Raw genomic sequence first — 27,957 nt, 5'->3', positions numbered from 1 at the left:
ATCTCTATGGAGGGTGATAGTCTGAAACATTTCGACCTATAGAGTTCTTTACATATTGTATCTTCCTCTGTCATAGCCAAACTTTTTTATCCTGACCTCTGGGCGCCCCATTAAAAATTGTCAGGCATACCACAGAGTTAGTTTTAATTCACGTACACTTTTCTTTCTACTTCTCACCGCACCTTGCTCTTCTAGAGGTTTTAGGATACCTCTTTTCCTCACAAATAAAACATCACTGAGCTCCTCCGTCTCGGTGAGGGGGTCTTAGCCCGCACTACGACTAGATTTGTAGTGCTAGGAGGTTGCCCGATGATGAAGCATGCGACCCATGGGTGGGTGAGGGGAGCCGTTCTAAGAAAGTGACATTCCAGCACTCTTTCAGATATCTAGACCCAGGGGCTGTTTTTTGCATTTGCTAGTTGTAATAGGGGGGAGTCAGCCTCTGCTGGGTTTTAAACCTCCTGTGGCCCTGCTGTTGTGTAGTATAAGAATTCATGTTCTGACACTGAACGAGTGTTGTTTGAGGGGACAGCTGCTACTTTGGAGGGATCCTTGTACTTAGGCACATTGCACTTTATTCGGGGGCATTTGAAGTGTTCATCTAATACTGATTTCAGGGGCATTTCGTACAGCTATAACTAAGAAGCAGAGCACTATTTTTCCTCTGACTCCCGGGGCCATTAATGGGACGTCATTTTTTTGGAGAGCGTTCTAGTGCTAATAGATTGGCTCCACACTCGGCTACTTAAGGAGACCCATGCCGCAAACATGCAGTGGGTGCGCCACAAGCCTGTTTGTGCCCGTCCGGACTGCATCCGTGGCCAGCCATGCTGCCTGTTCTACCGAAAAAATATTTTACACAATCTATAGTTCGCAGACAGAGAATTTCATTAGTCCATTAGGTACAGCCTGGTATATCTAGTTAGTTCCTTAGTTCTTTAAGATGTTATGCAGCTGGGAGCTTAGTTAAGTTATTACTCCGTACCTTGTCTGTTGTTTTGTTTCTGTTTGGTTGGTAAATAAAAGGTGGTCGCAGGATTCTAGAATCAGAAATTGCATTTGCAGCTATTTGGTCATCCGCCAAACATATTATTTGATATTTCATTAGATAAAAGTGAAAATGTGTGAGAAAGCTATTATAGAAAACAACAATACATGCACATTTTCTGTCATATATTTTTGCATTGCCCCACAAATAATCTCTCTTTTCCTTGTTTCTCTTTCCAAGAGGCTTACATTCTTTATTCTAATACTGTTAGGCAGAACTTGCACGTTCACCAAACCAACCTATTACTCCTGGTTAGCTATTTGCTGTGGCAGGAATGGACAGCTGAGCCCACTCATGTTAGCTGGTCAGCTTGTCATCCAGATATAGTATTTCATCTCATATTAATGTGCAAGGACTTAAAGTTTTGGATGTTATGTGCCAGCACCAAAATCATGTGAGTCGGATAGAGGAAGAGTGGTAGCAGATAAATCCTTTTAAAACACCTTGACTCACAGAAGATATTTAGAGTTCTGAGTGGTGATGGTGGGGAAAATGGCAGTGGTGATGGTGGGTAAAGTGGCAGGGGAGGTGTAAAGTAGAACCTGAGAACATTGCCTAGGTGCCAAAATTAGCAAGCAGATTTGTGGAATCAATGTTTCTGTTTTTTCCTACCATCACTTGATTATTTCGTATGACTTATGATTTTCATAAATATGGAACGCCTTGCTAGAGTTGTTAAGTTTCTCTGAGCACCTTTCCAGCAGTGTCTTTCATTTATGGGGCCATACGTTACAGCAGCTGTCATCCTGACTCTGCCATTTTAATGCTGTGTCACAGTAGTGGATGTAACAGTTTCAGTCTGTAACTTTGCGTTGATTACAAAAAAACTGTAGCAGGACATAAGCACATTGGGAAGAGTGGTAGGTACGCTTTGGTCAGGTTCAGTGTTGCTTCTGCTTTGTGGTTTCTTCATGGATATATCTATATTTATGTCTGTTTGTTTATTCTCCTGTTCACATCTGGTGCACCATTTTAATGATTTCTTTCCTTCTTTTGACTGTAGATGGAAGAATTGGTGGGTGCGGGGCATCCTGACCTTGGCTATGATCGCGTTCTTCTTCTTCATCATCTACCTTGGTCCAATTGTTCTCATGATGATTGTAAGTAATTCCACTAAACAAGTACCCTACGAGAGCTGCAACTGTCCTCCATCCTGGGGCTGCTGCAGGGTATGCGACATTAGCAGCTGATAGGCCATGACAACCATTCTTCCAGGCTGTCCAGTTCTTTAGCTGTTTGACTGTGGCCACTTTGCTTCCAGATATCCCCCTGGTAACACATGGCTCTGCTCTAGAGGCACATGGGTCATAAGATGCCACATTCCAAACACTCTATGAATGGATGTATGGTTTGTCTTGCTCTTTGGTGAAATTGAACAAGGATTGATCAAATTAATTACACTCAATGTGAGCACATTTCTGTTTCCAACTGTCTATTTGGCCATGGCTTCTATTCCTTGTGTATATGTCTTGCTGTAAAGGTAGGTAGTCTGCCACAATCATGCTTCAAAAGCACATATAATCACCACCATCAGAGGAGAGCACTGATCTGAGAAGATGAGATTTGTACTTAGAATACCGCCTTTGTACTTTTAGAATTCAACACTTAGTCACACTATGGATCGAAGAAGAGCAGACAAACACATTCACACAATGAGAGTCTGGAAAGGTTCACAGCTTATGTGCTTCTACAACCAGGCCCATATTCACATTGAAAGTGTCTGGTATTAGAGAGGTCACGTCCAGTTTTCCTCTACAACTAAATACGCTTTCAAGCAGGATATATGAAAGAGAGCAGTCTCATCCAGTGTGTCTCTGAAGCTTCAAGTAGTGACCTATCTATACTGGCTTTGAGTTCCTCTTTAACACGTGTGGGGCATATGCTTGATAATAAGATGAAGAGAGTGGTTTGCTCTCAGTGGCAATTTCATGAGGCAGGGTCTGAAGATCAGCCGGAAAAGAACCATGTGATCTGCAGACACAGGAGCCATTAAGAACCCAGGGCACCTACTTCAGTGGAGCCAATAACTGTAGGGTCTATGTGGTATTGTGTCCTTATATGGAATGAGGACTGACATAGCTTTGAGAAAGATTAAGCAAGGCCACCGCCCATGATTTAAGCATGCTTGTACATCCTGTGTGAGCATCCTGCACATCAGTTACTGGTAAAAGAACGTAGTAAATTAAATCCTCTGTGTAGAAACCTTTGAGAGGCTAGTAACGGCAGTACTTGTGAAGTACAGCTCTACGGAAGCCTTGAAGCCCAGGCAGCTGAGTGCTGTATCAAAATCAAGCTATTGTTACACTTTCTGATCAGCCATGTCGAATGTAGCCAGGGAATGGATAAGTAGAAAGGAGTAAATACTTATGACCACAGCTTTCACTCTTTTAGGAACCAGGAAGGAATTTGTGTAGTTTTGTCAATGTTATGTGATTGAATTATAACTTCACGAGGCTTCAGTTTGGTCTTGAATCTTGGAGGTTATGATTCAATGCCAAACTGAAATCCCCATCAATTCCTCCTTTCTAGTGCAGCTGTAATGCAGATTCCAAAGCCACTACATTTCTCGTTTGCTGTGGCCTTAGGACATTGGTTTATTCACTGGTTTATTTTTCTGGGTGCAAAGCTGGAAGCATTTGTAGAGAGTTGGTCCACAATTGTAATTGAAGGGCCTTAGGAATTGGTTTATAAAACAGAGTCTTAGGAAGTCATGATACAAAAGGAGGAATGGCTGAAAGTTGCTGTCATTACTCAGTGTAATTGTAAGAAGAGGTCATGTAAGTAATTAGCAGTGGGACCGTTCAGCCACGGACCACCTTATAGCTTGTATAGCCATTGCAGTATATCTGATAGTGAGCTCTAGCTTCAGATTCCTTACCCTAGAATATTCCCCAGGCATCCAAATGGATCTGGAAATGTTTGTGTGGCGTTGTTGTTCTTGGTGCCTATATAGGCGCAACCCTAGCGCTATGGTCTCAGTTGATTTTTTTTCACGCCATCAGTGTGGATGCGGATAAGCTCCAGGACTTTCTGGTAAGTCTCATAAAAAGAAGTTGAAGCGCTCTTTGACATCTCTGCGTCACTCCCATTTTTAGGACGACACAAGAGAAGGATGCCACAAATCTGGAAATCTGGGCCCTGCTCCAAGGTTGTTACTGTTCAGCCAGTCCCCAAACTGGGTCTTCTCCATGCTTCACCGAGTTTCCTGTAGTCGGAGCGCCCTCCACCCAACAGTGAATTCTACAGAGCCATTACCCTCAACTTTAGGCGGCTAAATCCCTCTGGAGCACATTCTGACCCCATGGGTTCAGGAGGTCATTCGACTGGGGCTCTGCCGACGGCTCCGCCCTTGGCTTCAGATGGCCCCTTAGGACCTGGCCATGACTTTGTGACCTCCTCAGGAGATCGCTCCAGTTGCGCCATTCATGGCACTGCCGATGGTCATTGGCGGCACCAAACCCATTGTGATTTCTGACTCTGATACGGGGCCGGTCCGCGTCATGCAACGTCCGCTCCAGTGCCGACCAGGCCCACCAGGCCTGAGTTTTAAATGGACCCCCATATCCCCGAGGGGCCCTCTGAGGAACGCAAATTGAGGGGACACAAGGATCCCTGTGACTACTCTCTTCCCTATCAGAGTCCATGGCCAATGACACTCTAAAAGAGGTCTTGACTGAAGGCATTGGTATGGACACCGCACCAGACGCTCCCAAAGCGGTTACAGAAGGAAGGGCTTCTTTTGCGGTGGTGGTCCAGAGGGCAGCTGAGGTCCTGGACCTGCAGCTGCCCGCGGTCAAGATCAAGACCAGCATCTTGAGGGAGGCGCTTCAGACGGGGGTATCCTCATCAGAACCCTCACTCACCTTTAATGAAGCCATCGCATGTCGTGCTCAAGCCTGGGCCAAGCTGTGCACAGGCACTCCTGTACACAGGACTATTGCTCACCACCATCGCCTCGCTTCCAGGGGCCCAGCCTTCCTCTCCCAGCATCCCCTCCATTATAATTTCTGGCGCATTCCATACCACACCACCGGATAGGGAATCTAAGAGGCTGAATACCTTTGGTAAAGGAATTTTATCCTCCACCCTCGTGTCAATGCGGTCCATGAACACCGCATGTTAATCAGGCTGTTTGGATATGGTTGTGCAAGTGCTGGCTTTGTTCCCAGATGAGGCTGGAGCCATACTTTCCCAAGCAATTGCTGACGAGAGATACTGCAAAGTTCATGATAAGATGTGGATTGGATACCAACGACTCGCTGGGCGGAGCCATTGACTCAACAGTGGAGCTGCGACGCCATGCCTGGCTGTGGTTGTCCAGGCACCCCTTATGAACAATGCCTTTCGATGGGACTTACCTTTTCAGTGACAAAGCGGATTTGACTATGGAACGAATTAAGGACAGTAGAGTCACCGCTACGTTATCGGGGCTCACCCTGGCCCCACAACAGCCGCTTTCCACCGCTCCCTTAGCTACGGTAGCGGCTATCAGTTGCGCCCATTTGTGCCCAGCCACCGCGGCTTTACAGTCCTTTCGTGGGAACCAGAGCCAGAGGTCGACCCAGTCCGCCCCCCCTCTCCCCAGAAACTACAACTCAGAGGCCTCTTTAGTTTGCCTTTGTTCCGCCATAGGCACCCGGTTGGTTGCAGGATTTGGCACCACCTGTGCCAGTGATGATAAGTAACTTCATACAAGTGAGTGCTTCAAATTGTCCAGCGGAGCTATGCCCCCTCATTCCAAACAACCCCCGTTACCCTTGCCACTGTCCCCCGATTGGCTTACGAAGGACCACCTCTTGATATTGCCACAGGAAGTACTGGCCCTTCTGGGTAATGGAGCCATTGAGATGGTACCTGCACCAGTAGTAGGTCGTGCTTGCTATTTCCACTTTTTCTGGTGCTGAAAAAGGACGGAGGCCACCATCCTATTCTATACGTCCCCTCAGCTACTTCCTGAAAAAGGGAAAATTCAAGATGGTCACCTTGTCTCAGGTGCTCTCTGCCCCCAATCCTGGCGACCCGATGGCAAGGCTGGACTTGCAGGATGCCTATTTACATATCCGGTGTTCACCAAGGTTATGACAGTGGTTGCAGCCCACCTGCACAGGTTAGGCGTTCCGTCTTCTTCTACCGTGATGACTGGCTGTTGATAGTGGGATTGCACCAGACGGTTATCTCCCACCTCCAGACTACAGCGAACCACCTGCATTTGCTGGGGTTCACTATCAACATGCTGAAGTCACACCTAGCTCCCTCTCTGACGCTCTCTATCATTGGAGCTGTTCTGGATGCAGTGCAGTTCCAGCTTATTCTCTGGAACAGCTAGTCCAAGATATTCAGCTATTTTTCTGATCTTTCAGCCTCCATCCTGGTTTTGGGTGAAACTGACTCTGAGGCTGCTGGGCACCATTGCCTCCTGCATCCTGGTAAAACATGCCTGTTGGCATATTTGGGCTCTACAGTGGAACGTGAAGACCCAGTGGGCACACTATCAGGTCAATCTCTCCAACCTGGTCTAGATATTTGAGAGAACTCCAAAAGATCCATAGTGGTGGCTCAGGAACCACGATTGATTCAGTGGCAGACCCTTTCCCTTCCCCACCCAAAGATCACAGTAGTGACGGATGCATCACTCCTGGCTTGGGGTGGCCATCTGGGAGAGGTGGAGATCAGAGGACTCTGGTCTCCGGCGGAGTCTCACCTCCAAATAAACTTGTTGGAGCTGAGAGCAGTCTGCCTGGCTTTGAAAGTCTTATTTCCTTCCATCAAGGGAAGATTTATGTGTTCACGGACAACACCACTGCCATGTGGTATTGCAACAAGCAAGGCAGAGTGGGATCGTGGACCCTGTGCAAAGAGGCCCTCTGCTTTGAACATGGCTGGAATGTTAGGGTATATTCCTGGTGGTTCAGCATCTGGTGGGCTCTCCGAGAGCTCCAGCAGACAAACTAGGCTGTATGCGCCTATCAGATCACAAAAGGTTTTTCCATCCCTGGGTAGGTCAAGGTGTCTTGAGAGACTTGGGAGTACCTTGCTTAGATCTATTTGCCACTACCAAGAATGTGCAGTGTCCGCACTTTCGCACGCTGGAGTTTCCAAGGCAGCTCTTGATCAGAGACTCATTTCCTATAGAGTGAAGCTTAGGACTCCTGTCTGCCTTTCCGCCTATACCACTTCTGTCCAGAGTTCTCAGGAAGGTCAAGAAGGACTGGGCCTAAGTCATCTTAGTGGCTCCAAATTGGGCACAGAGAGGATGGGATCCCGAATTCCTGAGCATTAGCATCTGTTCTTTGATCAGGTTGCCCCCTTCGGGAGGATCTCTGGCCACAGCAGCAGGGCAGCGTCCTGCACCTGAACCTGTACACTCTCCTCCTACATACATGGAGATTGAGTGGCGACAGTTGAGGATGTTTAATCTTCCTCCTGAGTTACGTTTGTATGTTTCCCTCCATGAAAACGATTTACGCCTGCTGATGGGACTGATTTGTGGCTTGGTGTGCAACTAAATCTGTGATCCCCTGTCTACACCCTAGTCTGAAGTTATTTTGTGTGTGATCTCCCTAGCCCAGAAAGGCTTTGCTTAGGGCACAGTTAAGTGGTATCTTTCCGCCATTTCCACCTTTGTGCAGGTGCCGGACTAAGCATTCCTGTTCAAGTCACCAGTTGATTCTCGTTTTCTTAAATGTTTGCCACTTTGTTTCCTCCTACACCCTTCATTATGCCCCAACGGGACCTGAATGTAGCCCTTCCTTTCCTCATGCGCTCCCCCTCTGAGCCGATTCACTGCTACACTCTAAGACTGCTGACCATTAAAACTGTCTTTCTTATGGTGATAACACCTACCAGGAGGGTTAGCGAGTTGCATGTCCTGTCAGTTCATCCTCCGTACACGATCGTTTATCCAGATAAAATGGTCCTTCAGACTAGTGCCTCTTTTCTACCGTTACATCTTTTCATGTTAGGCAGACGTGCTGCCTACTTTTTTTGCATCCTCCCCAACTTAGTAAGAATGAGGAGAGACTCGGCCATCTGGACCTGAAACGAGCACTGTCTCTTTATATTGACAGCACCAAGGACTTCTGGGTGAATGATCAACTCTTTGTTGGTTGTATGGGTGCGAAGAAAGAAAAAGCAGTTTACAAAAGGACTATCCCCAAATGGACTGTCCTTTGTATTAAAATTTGCTAAGCAATGGCCAAAAAACAGCCCCCTGAGGGCTTAAGAGCTCAGTCTGCCAGAGCTAAAGCTACGACCACTGCGTTGGCGCGAGGGGTCCCATTTCTGGATATCTGTCGAGCAGCCCTGTTGGCATTGCTTCATACAAGACAGTCAAGTCCAGCGTGATAGGCATTTTGCCCAATCAATCCTCCAGAACTTCTTATTGTAACACAGTCTACAGACCCATCTCCAGTAAGGGATTGCTTTAGTATTTATTCTAAGGTCAGGAATCTGCGGCTAGAAGTCTCTAACAGATGAACAAGTTCTTACCTTTGGTAATGCCTTATCTGGTAGTAACTCTATCTAGCTACAGATTCCTTATCAACTCTTCCATCCTTTCCGTTCTGAAAAATGTCTGTATTCCACAATTGCAGAGATCCTTCAAGACCTCACCTGGCACTCTAGTCCTTTCTCCTCAGTTTGGCTCCATGCCTCTGGTGCAAAAAACATTCAAATACTGAGTACAACACGCTGGGGTGGCGCCTTTATAGGCACGGCATACATCACTTCTGGTGTGGATGATGTCACCTACTGGCATGCAAGGGGATTACTCAAAGTTTTCTGGATTCAGCCTGACAACTAGGGAATATTGTATGGTAAATAATCTGTGGCTAGATAGAGTCTGTACCAGGTAAGGCTTGACCGAAAGTAAGTATCTTGTTTTTCTTTTTAGAAGGAACGCAGTTTAGTCGTCATCAGGAAAGACAATTTTTGTAGCAATACACATTGCCTCCTTGAAAAAGGTTGACAGTAATTCCAGCTTTATAGAACTTTTCTAGTCCCGATTAAATGAGTTCTTAACAAAGTCTATTTTCAACAGTGCACTAATTGTAACTTAGAAATACACATTTTTTGTGATGGTGAAATTTTGTGATAGTAATTAGTACTTCTGTTTTCCTTTAAAGTGAGATTAACTATTGTTGTGTCACTCACAAATAGTGCAACATTACTTTCTTTTTTCAGGTGATGTGTGTGCAGATCAAGTGTTTTCAAGAGATCATCATGATTGGCTACAACGTGTATCACTCATACGAGCTTCCCTGGTTCAGGACTCTTAGCTGGTGAGTACTGCTAATGTGTGTCCTCACGGGAAAAGTCTGGCTCAGCAAGACCTCTGGTTTAAGTTGGTCATAATTGTAATATCTTCAGAAGAGACACGTATAAAAGTTAGACTTGTCGTTCTACAAAATAAGAAAGTAAAAATTGTCTAATGTTTAGAATTTCTTGCAAATTGGGGCTGCTAAGCCTGCAGACTCAGCCCTTTCTCCGTCTGTTTTTTCCTACAGACCCTATATGATCTCCAGCTTTATACTTACATACTCTTGACATTTGCGCCCAAGTCTATGCCTTTCTCAAATGTTTTTAAAAAAAGGCTCCTGTTCGCCTTAATTTACCACTTTGACGGGGAGGATATTATATGCATTCACTGTGTTTAGTGTGAAATGTTTTCTTTAAGTTCACAAATTCTCCCTAGTCTAGTCTCATAACATGATCATTATATAGCTCCGAGATTGCTGTTTCATTGAAAAATGCAGGTTTGTGTACTGTGCATATCCTATTGGTTAACCTGAATATATCATCACCAATAAATTCTTTCCATTCTGCTAGTACGTATACATTTTCATATTTAGGCCTCTCCTCATAGGACTTGTTATTTAAATCTTTCTTCATTTTGTTTAACCTTCTGTAGAATGTCCCCAATGTATTTTAATTTTCTGGATATGTAGCCAGATGCCATACCTTAAATTAGGCTAAGAGTACAAACACAGCACAGTCGCCCTTTTATATTCAATATCCCGCTTTTTGTGCATCTTAGACTTGGCACAATGTTTTCCCACCCCATTGTAATCTGCTATGACAGTGATTCTTAACCTTTTGACTTCAGTGGACTCTCGCTTAATCATTACTGGAAACATGGGAACCCCTACTGAATCATTGGAATCTGGGGCCTCTCACTGAGTCATTAGTGGAAGACGGGGACCCTGGCCTAAGCATTTTTGATGATTTGAACTGCAGAACAATACATAAAGTATACAGAAACACACATTCATCCAACACATACACAAATGATTAAATATTTTATTTAATTCACAAACAAATAAAAAAAAATCTAATTAAAATTTTAATAGGAAGGTTGGAGGTTTTCTAAATTAAATCAAGGCCACTCATCGTCCACACTATATTCTGTTTGATGCACTTGCAGTCCTCCCACCAATTCATCTGAGAATACCAACTTCATTTTTAGGCTCCAGTTTCAGATTCCTTCACATTTCAAAAAAATTAAATTTTATGTTGTGTATGCACTTTATCTGTTAATATTATTTTATTTCCCAAGCACTCACAGGCCCTCCGAATAGGCTTTACGGAGCCCTAGGGGTCTCCGGACCACAGGTTAAGAACCACTGTTCTATTGGATAATCAGGATCTGTATGTTTGGGATACACTGAGGTCTCGCCTCCCTTCGTGCTGCTCACTTGGGGTTTCTATGACTGACTTTGCAGTTACTGAGTTAAACCTTGGATGACACTTCCTTTCGCTCTGCAGAATTGGTGTTTTGTCATATAAGAAAATTAGGGGCAGGGCTCGAAAAATCCACAATTTAACGAGGGCGAGCGGTTTTTAGGTCCTACTCGCCCTTTTTTGGTGAGTATGAAGACAAACTAACTTTTGTCCTCTGTCTCTGAAAACGGAGCAAATGTGACAAGATAAAAAGATTTAAAGGCATTTTTATTGGTCACAAAGTTAATGAGCAATAAAGATGCCTCTAAATCTTGTTACCTTGTCATATTTGCTTCGCTTTTAGAGACGGAGGTCAAGTAGGTTGCAGTTAGGTCGAGGAGATTTTTCAAGGTACTAGACCTGCAGGACTAGTACCATATTTGGGATTTTTCGAGCCCTGAGGGGTGGGATCAAATGGTGCATTTTCCAACCCATTTTAACACTGAAATGTTAATTAACGGCCTATTGAAGGAACTAATTGCCCAACAGCACAGAAGGCTAAAACCACCATGTGACATCAACTTTTTCCATTTTCGCCAAAATTTCTTCAAGAATTACCAGCATCACACACAAGGCTAACTACAAGGACACCCAACAGTGTATTAGAGGCAAAGGCTGAACCTTATTTCACAGCTCTTTAATTCTCTTGTGCAACAAAACCCTTGCCTCCTTTTAGACACTTTCTCCAAATGCTTCTCTTCTCAATCTGGCTCATCTACTCACCCCCTAAACCGTGCAGGCAATCCAACCAACTTCAAAAGTAAGTGAAAATGTCTTTTTGCGTGGTCACCCGCAGTTTTTGCTGAATTTGTTTTACTGATTTTATAAACTCCCCACACTGGGGCGCTTCCGTCCATTGCTCAGTGTATGTCCCCTGACCCCTCAAACATGTATGATTTGGCTAATCCATGATTGGCATATTTAACTCTCCTGTAAGACCATAGTATATGGTGTAGAAATTACACCCAGGGCATAAAAATTTAAATGTCACCTGTAGGCTACAGCACTTATTGTGCAATCTACTAGTGTGACAAGGAAAACATGGCTTCAGGTCTACCAATGCTGCCTGACTATTGTTGTTTAAACCTGTAGTCTGACCTGTCAAAATTACCTATTGACAGGGAAAAAAACCCTCCTTTTTAAAATATTAATAAGACACCACATGTAGGCGTTGTAGCCCTCAAGGTAGAGTCTTGACATTTAAAAGTTAGAAATATAGAAATTTAAGTTAGATTTGATGAATTTAGATTATTATGTAGAAAAAGTTCCTTTCATAAAGTTAGATTTTCGCTGGCTGATGCTCTTTGGAGCTAATTCGTATTGGCTTGACAGCAGCTTTCCTGCCAGTGCTTGACCTTAATGAGGTGTGACAACTGCTTCCAGAGCAGGTCAACGACTTAGGCATGGTGACTGGATGGGCTTAGTGTGGAGTGTTCCATACAAAGCAGCCGTAGAAGGACAGATGGGGAGGTTCTAGGAAATTCATTAACTTGAAAAGGGGCAGAGGTGAAGCCTGCCAATTCATAGTTTAGAGAAAAGGGAGACCTGAGGAAGGGGAAACCTTTATTCTTTACGCCTGGGGCAGCCAGTTGGGCACCAACCCAGTGGGAGGGGTCCCAGAACCTGTTTGGTGTAGGGAAACATCCATTACAATGCAGTCATTACATCGCATTGCTTTTACAATGCAACTGTTACAACGCAACTGCCTTTACGTCGCATGCTATTACAATGCATGCATTACAACGCATGTCACTACAACACATGCCATTACAACGCATACCATTACAATGCATGCCATTACCACGCATTATAAGGTAAGTTATTATTATTATTAATTAGCATTTCTTGAGCACATGGCTACCCTAAGGCATCCCAGCGCTAGCATCAAAAACAGGCAAAGAGAGGCGGTTACCAGTTAATGTTCTGGAAAAGCCAGGTTTCAAGCCCCTTCCTAAAAAGGAGGTGGGAAGTCTGTAAGCGCTAATGCAGGGGAAGGGAGTTCCACACTTTCACTGCGTTGTATGAGAAGGACCGACCCCCGTTGCGCATCCTCTGAATTTTGGGGATGACGGCTAGATTTAGATACGCCGAGCGGAGGGGTTTCCTTGGCTGATACGCCTTAATAGGTGGGTGGTTGATGCGAGGGCCTGACCCCCTAAGGGTCTTTTGGGCGATGCATAGGACTTTGAATGTAATCCTCTCCTCTATGGGCAGCCAATGTAGTGACTTTTAGCTGGGCAAGGCTGACTGTGTTCTAGAGGCTCCTGTCAGGATTAGGGCGGCACAATTCTGTGCCACCTGAAGCTTCCTCAGGGTGTATTTGGGTGCTCCTATATACAAAGCGTTTCCATAGATTAGGCGCGAGAGGACCAAGGCTTGGACCATAGTTCTCCTTGCCCCTGTGAGGAGTAGAGGAAGGACTTTCCGCAACATTCTGAGGGTGCCATGACAGAGACCGGCGACTGCAAGCAACTGCTTCCTGTTCAAATTTGAGTGCCTTATCCAGCCACACTCCCAGACTCTTTATTTTGGGCTTCGGGACAGGGGGCGGGGGGGTTGGTTTGGTCAGAGGCAGATGGGCCATGGCAGTTTGGGCTCTTTGTTAGATGTATTCCCAAGATACATTATTTCCGTCTTGTTTCCATTAAGCCTGAGACATGACTGTTGCATCCAGTTTGCTACCTTCTCTAAGTCAGCTGGGGCATTGCATGGATGGTTTAAAGATACCACTAGCTGGGTGTCATCTGCATAGGTGACAACTTTGACCCCAAATGGCTTTATGACCTCCGCCAGTGGCTTCAGGTATACGTTAAAAAGCCTCGGACTCAGGGAAGATCCCTGAGGGACTCCATAGCTGAGAGGTAGAGTCCTAGAGGTGCATTCCCCTGCATACACCTGAAATGTTCTGCCATTGAGGAAGGATTGAATCCAAGAGATGGCTCCTCCTGCCATCACGGCCCTCCTAAGTCTCTTTATGAGGATGTCAAGATTCACCTTGTCGAATGCGACAGAAAGATCAAGTAGGATAATGGCCGCTGCACCTCCCTGATTGATTAACTTCTTTGCTTCTTCGACCACGGCAATCAGGTCGCTTTCCGTTCCGTGTTGGGGGCGGAAACCTGTCTGAGAATGGTGTAGAAGCTCATGGTACTCTAGAAAGGATGATAATGCGAAATGTATATGCTTCTCCATGATCTTTCTAAGCATGGGCAGCATGCTTAGTAATGCAAGTAATGGAGATTTTTTTGTTGTAGGGTGGGTATGGGTTTTGGGGTAGATGGGAATAGTAATTTTTACTCCTACGCTATCCAACACTTTCCCTACTGTTGCACTCACTGGAGTGGGAATAGTAATTTTTACCCCTACACTATTGAACACTTACCCTACTGTTGCACTCACTGGAGTGGGAATAGTAATTTTTTACCCCTACACTATCCAACACATACCCTACTGTTGCCCTAAATTTATAATGCGTTGTAATGGTATGCATTGTAAAGGCGTGAGTTCTAATGGTAGTTTTTAAAAATGCGATGTGATGGTAGTTGCGATGTAAAAACCGTGTTGTAAAAGCATTCGTTGTAATTGTTTGCGTTGTAACGTCATATATTCTTGGTGTAGCTTAGAAGGAGAAAACTGCTCATTCACCTGCATTCACCCCTTAATGGCACACAAACTCCCTCCAAGGGCAAAAGGCTTGGGCCAGCTTGGAGTTCCCTTAGAATAGTGCCCTTCGGGACGGTTTGCAGTTAAGAGAAATGTGATGCTCTGTAAAAGTGAGTAGGGTTGCCCCTGGGAGCTTTTTCCCCATTGGTGATGGACTGTCTAGGAGTTAGGCCCACTCATTGGCTCCTGAACTGTGCTAAAATGGACCACACCACCAGCCCATCAGAACACTTTCTGGACCTGCTGAAGAACAGCTGGGCGTGCTTCCACTTGTGCCCAGGAGAAATAAGTGGACTCCAAAGGTCGGTTGACTGATCTCCTTTGTGGCTACAGGAACAGCAAAAGCTGCACGAGGCCTTTTCCTGGAGTGACCATTTGCAAGGAGAAAACTAGACCCTGCTGGTGGCCTCTGCTGAAGTGGGTCCAGACCCCTAAGTGCTGTCCACAAGTTCCTGGGAGCCTCAGTAGTGTACAGAATGACATAATCTGAAATATATGAACAATTTGGACTTAAACAAAATATTGGACTTCCAGACCTCCAGAAGACCGGGACCAAGCACCTAATTCAGTCTGCCGAAACACAACTTACTGGATCAGAACATCAGGTTGGTCCCGCCTGAAGCCTTTTTCAGCCACAAAATCCAGTTTAGCGAAGCCTGTGGCAAACTTATTTGACTTAGTTGTGGCATTCCTGGATACAGCCTGTTGCCTTGATGTTCTGGAGTAATTGGAGTCCAAAAAAGAGACTAAGGGCCTGAGTTATAAGTTGGTGGTAAGGGAACTCTGTTGCGGCGGCGGAGTTCCCTGCCTAGCAACATAGTGGTCCGCCTGCCTAATTTAATGTCAGGCGGCCCTTAGGTTTGGCCACAGCGGAGACCACAGACACTCTCTGCCGTGGCCAAACATATCTAATGGCCCTAGGGTATAAGGGCTCTCGGAGAAATGGCTAAATGTCAACCGAGCCAATTTTGATGGGCGGACATGTAGCCACTTTTTTATTGTTCCTTCCCGCCAGGCAGAACCTGATGGTAAGGGACAGTAAAATTGTAATTATGCTTCACCCACTATGGGAGAAGATTCCCATGGTGAGGGGACCATTATGTTTTTTTTTTTTTACAAAAAGAAAATCCTATTTCGGGATTTTCCTTTTGTAAAGAAAAAACAAATACTATGTGCTAACAGAGCTGCGTCCTGCTGACCCAGCCCCATAGCACAGAGTAAAATACATTGACAGGAACTTCCATGATGGTGGTTCCGGCCAATGCTTTTATAAATAACCGCCTGCTTGACGGTCATTTATAAATTTGGCCGGCGGTCCTTCCATTATGAAGACAGAGTAATTTACTCCATCTCCATGGCGAAATAAATGGCTGCCTTCCTACATCTAAATCAGGCCCTAAGTCTGAATGTAGAAATCTTGACTGGGCGAAGGTGCTAAAAGTATCCAGATAATGAGAGGGCTTCTTTGGGCGTCATATTGGACTATTCTCACTGGGAGTTTTTCCTGCTAAAATGAACAGCTTTAGTGGGACATCACGTGACACCTTTCTGACTTGTAAGGGACTTTGCTGGATACAGCCTGCTGCCTAGCCCCGCTGGAGGACTTTGACTTTAATTTCAGAGACTAAATCAGAAGGTAATATCTTTGACATGGACAAATCTGTTTGGTGTTTCCGACCTACACTCCCTTACGGTCTGCCTGCAATCACGCCTAAGTCCCGGTGAACCGCAGACGTAATTACCGATTGATGCTTTACTTTTTCTTGATGCTTTTTGCCTTCAGTCTTTCAACATTCATATCTCCAGTTCCCCATATTGGATTTTTGTCATTTTGTGTTATTTTGTTAATTATATTTTCTCCTTTCTTATAAACTGGAGTGGAGTTTTTATTGTGTTGTGTTTTTGAGCTTTTACCTGTTCTGGAACTGTCAGGGCACCAAAGACATTGGCTTCACCAGATGGGGTTCATTATAAACTCTGGAGATGTATTTTCTTATTGCAGGCATGAGCTGATATCAGAATGTATTTGCAACCAGAACATTACCTCACTTTAACAGTTTATTACAAGCAAGTTGTGATGAGTTATTGTGGCCATCTTTCAGCCAGCAGACGACAGGGAGCCACATTCCCTCTGATGCTGTGAGAAAATGCACAGTTCGAGGCATGTGGGCTGCTGAATTCATATCTGTGCATAGATCGCCGCCTAGTGTTGGGTCCGGATGTTTGCACGTTGTTGTCCTGGAAGAGTCTTCGAAGTATCCTTGGATAGGTGACTCCTCCCCTGGACTACAGTGCGCATGGGCATCCTCTCCATCCTCAGATTGTTTTTTTCCGCCAATGGGTTCGGATGTGCTATCTTAGCTCAAGTTAGGAAAATATTTTGTCGAGGCCAAAAGGCCTTTAGTTTGCGTCGGTACTGTTTATCGATCGGGTTTCGATACAATCCTGTTAGTTTACTAACTTTCAGCACCGACTTTTTTCGCATTTACCTGTCCATCGACTACTTCGACGATGGAATCGAGGACGCCATTCAAAAGGTGTCCGGTATGCAATGCGAAGTACCCACACATCGACGTCCATCCGGTGTGCAACAAATGCCTTTCGCCGGACCACGACGAATCGACATGCATGGCCTGTGCCCGGTTCCGTTCCAAGAAGACTCTACGGAATCGACGAGCGGCGAGACTCGAGGCGCAGCACGCGGCACCGGCCCCAACAGACATCTTCGACGAGGCCGAAGATGTCGAGGAATTAGAAGTCTTGCCCTCCAGTCCCGTTTCCGAACACGAACCCGGATCGGACGAGGTAGACGAGTCACTCTTCCACAGAGGTGAAGACGACACCGAGGTAGGAGACGACGAGGAGGCCTTAGGGGCCGAAGAGAGTAGCTCCAATGATGAACAAGGCCTACCTGTTCAAACCGAAGAAACACCAGTGCCACAGCCTATGGCTCCGGTCGAGGGATCGCCTTCGGGCCTTACCCGAGACCCATCCCGCAGTTCTTCGGCCCCGCCCTCGGGCCCGGCCTCGGACGTTCAGCGGCAGCCATTACTGCATAAACAAGCTGGTTTCCCTACCACAAAACCGAAACCGAAAGCTGCTCCGGTTCCACCGAAACCGAAACTGAAAGTGGCGCTGGTCGGATCGAGGCCTTCGACGCCAGCGCAACGCGTCGGCACCGACCGCACCAAGAGAGACTTCGGTGCCGAACTTGAAGCGGGCGACGTTGGAGTCGACAAACGGAAAAAGGCCATCGCCGACAAACCTGCTCGGCTACCGGCACCAACGACACCGAGGGCCGTACCGCCTGCTGTGTCTCGCATCGCTCCCTCGACGACACCTAAGCCTCACGTATCGAAGACTTCGACGGTGATCTCCGCACCTCGACTCGATGAACCGCCGGCGCCGAAAAAATCCACGGCCGCCTCTACGAACCTGGCCGGTGCCAAAGCCTCAAAGGCGCCCCAAGTACGACCTGGTGCGACGCAAGGCAGCAAAACCACGGCTGTCCTCCAGGACACGTCGGGTTCCGGTTCGATCGGAGCTCCAGCAGCCTCTTCGGTGCCGGCCAACATTACCTTCGGCTTGCCTCCGTCGACAATCCCAAAAATGTTCCAACTCAGGACACGGGTCACCCAACCTACGGTCACACCTGCTGAGACGTCTCCGGCACGTGTCATCGACGCCGACACTGGCAGGATGATTCTCCACGACCGAAGGATAACTTCGGAGCCGCCATTGGACCCTTTCAGGATCCCACTAAAAAGGAAGTTGCCTGTAGAATCGGAACCTCTCCTTTATGAACCCTTCCATTCATCCTACCAGGATCCACACCGGTTCTCCCCCACACGCTCCGATACGGATGCATTGGAGGACTACATGGATGACCAAGTCCCCTACCATGTAGACACGGACCCTGATGACCAGCAGGACCCTGATCAAACTTGGGGCGACCCTGCAGACCCCAGTGCACCTCTCGATGCACAGGACCAACAACTCTATGGGGCAAAAACATCTCCTACGGAGGATACTGCGGCGTTCAACGCTCTTATTGAACGTGCTGCAAATAACCATGGGGTACAGCTTCACTCTGATACCATCGAAGATGACTTTCTAATGGACACCTTTGCATCCTCAGAAAGACATGTAAAGACTCTGCCAATGTTGAAGGGGGTCCTCAAACCAGCCAAGGACATTTTCAAGGAACCCACCAGGGCACGAGTGATAAACCCCAGGATTGATAAAAAATACAGATCAGCACCTGGGGATCCTACTTACATCAGAGGCCAATTACCACTCGACTCCATCGTCGTAGCAAATGCACGCAAGAGGGCACACTCGCAAACGACAGGTGACGCTCCTCCCCCGGACAAAGAGTCCAAGGTGTTAGAGACCTCTGGCAAGCGAGTTGCCGCCCAAGCTGCCAACATATGGCGCATAGCCAACACTCAAGCGCTCCTTGCTCGCTATGATAGAGCGCACTATGACACACTGGAGCAAATATTCCAACATCTCCCTGACCAGTTCAAGGAAGGCGCAGAAATGCTCATCAGAGAAGGACAGCTACTCACGAACGCTTCCATCAAATGTGCACTAGATGCTGCAGACACGGCTGCCAGAGCCATAAACACAAGCGTCATGCTGCGACGACATGCCTGGCTACGGATCTCAGGATTCAAGCCTGAGGTACAAAACAATATACTGAACCAGCCCGTCAACCCCGACTATTTATTCGGGCCAGAGGTTGACACCACCCTCGAAAAGATAAAAAAGGACACGGACACTGCAAAGTCCATGGGCGCCCTACAAACTCAGTCCTTTCGGAGCGGCTCCTTTCGTCGCCCCGGAAACAAGGGACCAGGTAGAGGACAGGGGTCACAACAAACATATAACAAAGGCAATACACAGACCACCTACGATAAAAACACCCGAGGTGGATATCGTGGCTCCAGTACAAAGGGCAGAGGACGTGGCTACGGCAACACCAGGTCCTCCCCCAAGAACAAGCAGTGACGCCCTCTCCCTTCCTCCCGACCACATAACACCTGTCGGGGGAAGGCTACAAAGGTTCCTGTCCACGTGGAACTCCATCACCACGGACAGGTGGGTCAAAGATATTGTAAAATACGGTTACTGTCTGGAGTTAACCTCCACTCCACCCACAATACCACCAAGAAGCCGTCCTATGTCCTCAGAGCACTTAACGCTCTTACAGCAAGAAGTGCAAAGTATGCTTCTAAAAGGCGCTATAGAGGTCGTACCCATCCACGAGCAGGGTACGGGAGTGTACTCCCTCTACTTCTTAATTCCAAAAAAGGACGGGTCGCTCAGACCTATATTAGACCTGAGACCCCTGAACCAGTACATTCTTTCAGAGCACTTTCACATGCTCACTCTACAGCAAGTCCTTCCGCTTCTCAAGCAGGGAGACTTCCTAGCCACACTGGACCTCAAGGATGCGTACTTTCACATACCCATCCACCCCTCACACAAAAAATACCTCAGGTTCACTGTTCAGGGGCAGCACTATCAGTTCAAAGTCCTTCCCTTCGGCGTGACAACAGCGCCCAGGGTTTTCACGAAGTGCCTAGCTACGGTGGCAGCACATCTACGGAGGCAGCATATACACGTCTACCCCTACCTAGACGACTGGCTCGTTCAAGCGAAGTCAGCCCAGCAATGTGCAAGCCACATGTCCCGCACCATTCACCTTCTTCACAGTCTGGGATTCTCACTAAATTATCCAAAGTCCCATCTCCAGCCCGCACACGTACAACAGTACCTAGGTGCGACTATAGACACTCTGGCGGCCACAGCTCAGCCAAATTTAGTGAGGATCAACAGCATACAACTGCTGATCTCCAAGTTCAAACCCAATCACTCACTTCCAGCGCGAGTGTTTATGCAGTTGATAGGCATGATGGCCTCCTGCATCTTCATGATGGCCTCCTGCATCTTCATAGTCCCGCACGCGAGATTACATATGCGCCCACTTCAGGAGTGCCTAGCACGTCAGTGGAATCAGGCTCAAGGACAGTTAAAGGACCTAGTGTTGGTGAGCGGTCGGGCATACAACTCTCTGCATTGGTGGAATCCACAAAACCTTTGCAAGGGCCGACCATTCCAAGAGCCTGTCCCACAGATAGTACTGACAGCGGACGCGTCTCTCCAGGGATGGGGAGCTCATGTACTCCACTACACAGTGCAGGGACTATGGACAACACAACAAAAGAAGTTGCACATCAACCTTCTGGAACTGATGGCAATCTTCCTAGCCATGAAGGCATTCAAAGTACATCTATGCAACAAGGTCGTGTTGATCCGGACGGACAACATGACCGCAATGTACTACATACAGAAACAGGGAGGAACACACTCTCCACAGTTGTCTCATCTGGCTCAGAGCATGTGGAAGTGGGCCATTCAAAGGAACATGTTCCTCATGGCGGAACACCTCCCTGGCAAGGACAACCAGATGGCGGATCTGCTCAGCAGACACAGCCACCAGATGCACGAGTGGGAGTTACACCCATCAGTACTCCAACCGTACTTCCAGCAGTGGGGTCATCCGGAAATAGACCTATTCGCGACAAGCGAAAACGCAAAATGCCAAAGCTTCGCCGCCAGATTCCCACATCCGCAGTCGCAGGGCAATGCGATATGGATGAACTGGTCCGGCAGATTTGCGTACGCTTTTCCCCCAGCGCCATTGATACCGCTAGTGGCCCGCAAACTCCGACAACACTCCCTGACACTCGTCCTAGTTGCTCCCACGTGGGCACGCCAGCCGTGGTACACCACCTTCCTCGAACTTTCCGTGGTGCCGCATCAAAGGCTGCGGATCAAACCCGCGCATTTGACGCAGAACCATGGAGAGGTTCAGCACCCAGATCCGCAACAGCTGAACCTAGCGATCTGGCTCCTGAAGTCCTAGAGTTTGGCTATCTCAACCTGCCACCTGACTGTATGGACATCATCAAGGAGGCCAGGAGACCCACTACCAGGGCTTGCTATGCAGCCAAATGGAAAAGGTTCGTCATTTATTGCGGTAATAATGACATCAACCCGCTGGACGCATCCATCCAAAACATCATCTGTTACCTCTTACACCTATATCGATGCAATCTGGCGTACACCTCTATACGTGTCCATTTGACCGCAATCTCAGCCTATCTGCAAACCAGGCAGCACCTCTCTCTATTCAGAGTGCCTGCCATCAAAGCATTCTTGGAAGGACTCAAACGAGTCATTCCACCAAGCCACCCACCGGCTCCAATGTGGAACCTCAACTTGGTCCTCACACGCCTGATGGGTCCACCCTTTGAACCTCTACACTCATGCGAGATTCAATTCCTTACCTGGAAAGTGGCCTTCCTTGTAGCGATCACTTCCCTAAGAAGAGTTAGTGAACTCCAGGCACTAACCGTTCAAGAGCCATTTATACAGGTACACACCAACAGGGTCGTACTACGTACCAACCCCAAATTCATGCCCAAAGTAATATCGCAGTTCCACATGAATCAGACTATTGAACTGCCAGTTTTCTTCCAAAACCCACAAACTGTTGCAGAAAGGGCACTACATACACTAGATGTACGGAGGGCCCTCATGTACTACATCGATAGGACTAAACCCTTCAGGAAGACAAAACAACTGTTCGTTGCCTTTGCCCCACACCACAAAGGTAACGCCATCTCCAAAGCAGGGATAGCCAGATGGATAGTTAAGTGTATTCAAATCTGTTATCAAAAAGCAAAACGCACATTAACTATTCCACCACGAGCCCACTCAACACGTAAGTTGGGGGCTTCCATGGCCTTCCTAGGAAATATTCCCCTGCATGATATATGCAGAGCAGCCACATGGTCCACTACACACACATTTACAAAACACTATTGTGTAGATGTGCAGTCAAAACAGCAGGCAGCTGTAGGACAGGCTGTTCTCAAGACACTTTTTCAGACCGCTGCAGCTGGCACGGGTAGCCGCCGCTAATAGAGGGCACTGCTATGTATTCTATGCACAGATATGAATTCAGCAGCCCACATGCCTCGAACTGAATATGCTACTTACCAGTATGCATCTGTTCTTGGCATGTAGGGCTGCTGACATTCATATCGCCCTCCCTCCTCCCCGGCGCCTGTCGCAGCTGCAGCTCTCAGAATTACTGCAAGCATGGTCATCACTTTCTGTATCTACTCCATCACTGCCACAATGGCGAAAAACAATCTGAGGATGGAGAGGATGCCCATGCGCACTGTAGTCCAGGGGAGGAGTCACCTATCCAAGGATACTTCGAAGACTCTTCCAGGACAACAACGTGCAAACATCCGGACCCAACACTAGGCGGCGATCTATGCACAGATATGAATGTCAGCAGCCCTACATGCCAAGAACAGATGCATACTGGTAAGTAGCATATTCATTCTGTGGACCCCACAGTTCTTTGGTAGCAGGGAAAAACACTGACATCTATATTTTACAGTACACACCCCGCATTTGAATATCATCCATAATCTCCCTCCCAATCTTTGAGGAAAGGTGAACATCACTCAATCTACTCTTCATGGAGAGCATTGTTGCTACCCTGTCCCAGGAAGCAAACAATAAGTGAAAGCAGCTTGTCCCTCTTTGGTCTGCATAATTTTCATGTTTTAAGCAGAGGCAATAATTTAAAAAACAAATCCAAAGAATAGGGTCAACACATGTATACATGTTACATGATTCTGTTTTTATTGCTCAAAATGTAGTCATAAAAAAACCACATTTCATAGGGAACGGTGAAATATAGAAAATATTTAATGGTTCCCCGTGAAATACAGATTTCATCATCATGACAGCCTCCAAACCACTCTCCAGAGCTTTACCATTCTCATGGCTATTATGATTATGCATCAAGTGTTGGAGCTGGCCATCTTTCCAGGGTCACGCCTGAACCTTTTGCCTTTTTATCTCTATTTTTTCTGGAATTTATTTTTGTTGGCCTTAGGACTCTGTGCACTTTACCACTGCTAACCAGTGCTAACGTGCTTGTGCTTACTCTCCTAAACATGGTGAAATTGGCTTATATCTAATTGGCACATTTAATTTATTTATATGTCCCTTTTAGAGTGGTATACCATATACCTAGGGCCTGTAAATGAAATGCCACCCACTTAAGTAGTCCCTTAAAACATTTCCCAGGCCTGCCATTGCTGCTTGAATGCAGTTTCAAACTGCCAATTCGACTTGACAATATAACCCCCTTAGCAAGCCTTAAACTCTCCTTTTATTGCATATGTCACCCTTATAGTAGGCCCTAGGTAGCTCATAGGGCAGGGTGCATTGTAATTATAAGGTTATCCATTTACTTCTAAGTTTTCCATGTCCTGGTAGTGAAAAACTCCTAAATTCGTTTTTCTCTAGTGTAAGGCCTGCCTGCGTCATAGGATAAAATTGGGTTGCCATGTTACATCAATTAAGTGCCATTGGGGACAAAATAACATTTCCTGTTTGGTATTTTTGAAATTGTAATAACAAATTCTCTTTAATGGTAAATCAGATTTTAATTTACTATTTTGAAAATTGCACTTTTAGAAAGTTTGGATTTTCCTGCCCTTTACCATTTAGTGCCTGCAGCCTGCCTATGTCACATTACTGGGTGTAGTTAGACGTTGTGAATTCCTTCCCGACAGTCACACAATAGAGGAATTAGGTGTTCCTGAATGGGCCATCTGCTGGCAGGATTGAGGGGTGGGCGGACCTGGGCACAGCCCCACTTGCAACTGAATAGGCTATGCTGTGCCTTCACAAAAAGGGCTTGTCACCACTGCTTTGTTCCTGCAGCCAGCCTGGAGCCAGGACCGGGAAGTCTGGAAATTCCAAGCACTTTAAACAGAAACCTCTAGAAACATCTACTTCAAAGAGGGCACCAGATATAAAAAATAAGGCCATCAGACCCACTCTTCAGTCCACTTTCTGGACCTGCGGAAGGACTTTCAGAAAATTGTCTGCTGCTTTGGCCTGCTCTGTACTCCACAAGACTGCTTTGCTCCACGTGGAAGGGCTCCTTTGCTGCCTGGAGCCTGCCTTGAACCCTCCAAGGCCTGTTCTGCTGCTTGATCCCTGCTTCATCATTTGAACCCAGGAATACAAGAGTGAGTCCAAGGACTAATTTGCTGGCCTTCTGTTCAGAGCCACAGGGACATAACAGGCTCCCACATCTTGAACCCGCACCTGGACTCAGCCTGAGTGAGTCCTAACCCCTACTTCGCCCCCAAGTGGTGCCTCTCCAGCCCTCGACCCTTGGTGGTGGTTCTAAAGTGTCCAGATAGCCAAAATCCCAAACTTGGGACATAGAGAATCTTTGGCTAAAAATTGTTCTGAGAACCGAGAGAATAATGGGATCAACCTGCTTAGGTTGGCTTAACTTCCTGACAGCTCCTGCTACGTTCTTTGCCACAGTGGCAAATCCTGTTCAGCGGTCCTTCGTCAAAGGGGTATCCGGCCTCCTGGAACTCTCCTCGGCAACAGCCTCCCGCCTCGTCCTGCTGAAGATTGTCAACTTCCAAAAAGTGACTAAGTCTGAGCGTAGAAATCTTCACCATGGCTTCAGCCAGTGGCTCCCGGACGACCACGCTTCCTCCTGGGACACAGCCTGCAGCCTTACCCTGCTGTTCTTTACATTCTCAGAATATTTTTCTATATAATTCTTCTAGGTCTGAAGGTAAGTGCCCCTTCTTGTATCCGACCCACGGTCCATCGTGGTCAGCCATATTTTTTTACTATAACCCAGTCTCATGCAACTAGATGCCCATGGTTGGTGCTTTAATGTGCTAGATACTAGTTTTTACTAACAACTTTCGAAATTCATATCTCCGGTTCTACTGATTGGATTTTTGTTGTCTTGGTGTCAGATAATTTATTACAGTTTACTCTATTGTTCTAAATTTGTATGGGATTTTTCTTGTGTTGTGTTTTCACTTTATTGCTGTTTGTGTGCTGCATAAATACTTTACACATTGTCTATAATGTAAGCCTAACTGCTTCTTGTGCCAAGCTACCCAGGGTTATACACAGGTTAATTTAGTGACTTTTGTGATTCGCCATGACAGGGATTGTGGCTGTTGCTTGACCAGTGCTAACACCCCAGCCAATCATCATCCCAATTTCCCTCAACAAGGTTATCTAAATTATGCTGCTAGGTAATTTATTTACATTTCAAATTATGCAGCTCATATGCAGCCCCTGAGTCTCCCATATCGCGCCAGTGTTAATTGACTTTGGGTTGAAAGGGTGCCCCCTAAAGGTTTGGGGCACCACTGCGCCGCAAAGGCCTGTGTTAGGCCTCTGCCTGTCAGTATTATTTTTATTAATTTGAGCTTGAACCAGCATTTGTTTGGGGCATCTGCAAACTATGTTGCAAACTATGTTGTAAATGCTGTAAATCCAAAACTATGCAGAAAACGCTGAAGCCACGTTCACATTTGTCATTAAGCATTAGTCAGTGGCCATCCTCATTGTCCTATCAACAACGTATTCATGAAACTTAAACAAAATGTATGCACTCTAATGCAAGTCAGTGTCCATTGCCAGCTGTACTTTACAGGAAACAGCTTTTGCAAACGAAATCCCCCAAAACCAACATGTAATATAAAAAATAAATAACATCTCGGGGTTCTGATGACGTTCACAAACCACTTGACTTTTTGCCGTCTGTTTTATGATGCCACCAGAAGCCCGAGATGGCAATATTGGTCCATATTACATAGTTACACATTGTGTAGTCTATCTGTCCGTCCGTCCCTTTCTATGAATCCGTCCCTTTCAATGTATCCATCTCTTTCTATGTATCTATTCCTTTTTATGTATCTCTCTCTATAATAAAGATTTTCAGACACCCACCACTATTTTGCACTGACTTATGCAGATTTACCTTGGGAATTGTGATATGCTAAGTGGCTCTATGATATGTAAGACCTGTAGTTTTTCCTGAGTTTTAAGCCTTAAAATGGGTTCTCTTATGGGACTTATATTTTGCATTTTAATAATACTAGAAAACAAACTGCTCTTGGCTAGAAGGCCAGACCTGTCTGATAGTGGCAAATATAAAACAGGGCCCCTTGTGAGCTTTTAACGGAATGGAAGAAAAAAGACAACATTTTAAAAGGAGCAAAATGCCCAAACGGGCACATTAAAAGGACACAGCAAGTCCGCTCCGAGCTCTGTGGCATTATAACGGCTTGAGGCCTCAAGCCTCACCTCAGTGTTGTCTGTGTCTTGCAGTACCTTTATGTATCGCCATATATTATTTCAGTACATAACAGCAGACAGACTGACTGGCATTAAGCCACCATCCTTCTCCTGCTTTCATTCCAGAGTAGTTATAAGCGTTTAATGTCTTCTTTAAATCATGCCTTATTTGAAGTGATGACCTCTTTTTAAACTGAACTACACAGATATGCACTACTAAACACAGCATCTTGAGTATGTGGCAGCTTGGGAAGCAGGAGTTGTGGCCCGTCACTAACATGCACACTTTGTGATTTAGTGTAAAGTAGGCAATTGTCGGTCAGCAAAGAAACATGCCGCTGACATAGCCGACCTCATCTTAAACCAGGAAACAGACGTAACTATCCTAACAGAATCTTGGCTCTCTGATTTTTCCTCCCCATACCTAGATCTATTAGTCCCCTCAAACTATTGCATTGTGAGACTAGACAGACCACTCAAAAAGGGCGGAGGTATAGCCTCTATACATAGTTCTGACATAGCCATTACGAAAGTACAATCAGACCCTGAACAGTATTGTGAATATCTTGGACTGTCCTTAAGACCCCTAGATAATCAAACTTGTAAACTTCACGTATTTTACCACCCTCCCGGTAAAAATACCATGTTCATAGACCAGCTGATAGAAATCATCACAGCAAACACTACTACCCTTTCTAATGATATTTTCCTAGGAGACTTCAATCTTCACTGGGAGGATAATACGGACATTCAGATCAATCTACTCAACACCTTCATTGTAGATCAATCGCTGGTTCAAGAATGCCATCTACCAAACCACTCAAAAGGCTCTACCTTAGATTGGATCATCTCTAATCGAAATCCCCCTTGCGACTTTTCCGATCATCACATCATTACCTTCCAAATACCCCTCATAAAAAAGAAAACCTCCTAACAATCAATAAAACCTAGAAAATGGATTTGCGACACCAGAGGGCTCAATATGGAAATACCTGTAGCGCGCTGTGAGAAAGAACTGCAAATTCCCAATAATCTGGAAGACGTCAATGACCTCACGGATTACTACAATAATACGATGACGAGCATAATAGAGGACATAGCCCCATTACAACTCAAAAGGGTTCCGGACAAAGACAAAAACCCTTGGTTCAACGGTTCCCTCAACAAAGAAAGACGATCACTCAGACTCACAGAGCGGAAATGGCGACAACACCCTTCCTCATCGACAACACCCTTCCTCACCACACTTAACCCAACTAAGCCAGGCCAGAAAGATGTACAATAAAAGCATCCTAAAT

At 46.2% G+C, this 27,957-nt stretch overlaps 1 protein-coding gene across 1 annotated transcript in view; it reads left to right on the top strand.

Moving 5' to 3' along the window:
• The window catches only part of CDS2 (CDP-diacylglycerol synthase 2), a 335,907-nt gene that overhangs the window by 123,552 nt on the left and 184,398 nt on the right, over positions 1–27,957 (top strand). Inside the window, exons 3-4 of the mRNA XM_085636351.1 lie at positions 2,052–2,148; positions 9,230–9,327. Coding sequence (XP_085492477.1) covers positions 2,052–2,148; positions 9,230–9,327 — 195 coding nt within the window. The remainder of the gene's footprint in view (positions 1–2,051; positions 2,149–9,229; positions 9,328–27,957) is intronic.

The sequence above is a fragment of the Triturus cristatus genome, chromosome 11 (assembly GCF_964204655.1).
Source record: "Triturus cristatus chromosome 11, aTriCri1.1, whole genome shotgun sequence".
Taxonomy (NCBI): Eukaryota; Metazoa; Chordata; class Amphibia; order Caudata; family Salamandridae; genus Triturus; species Triturus cristatus.
The sequence above is the reverse complement of the archived record's forward strand: the minus strand, read 5'-3'. Positions and strand labels throughout refer to the sequence as shown.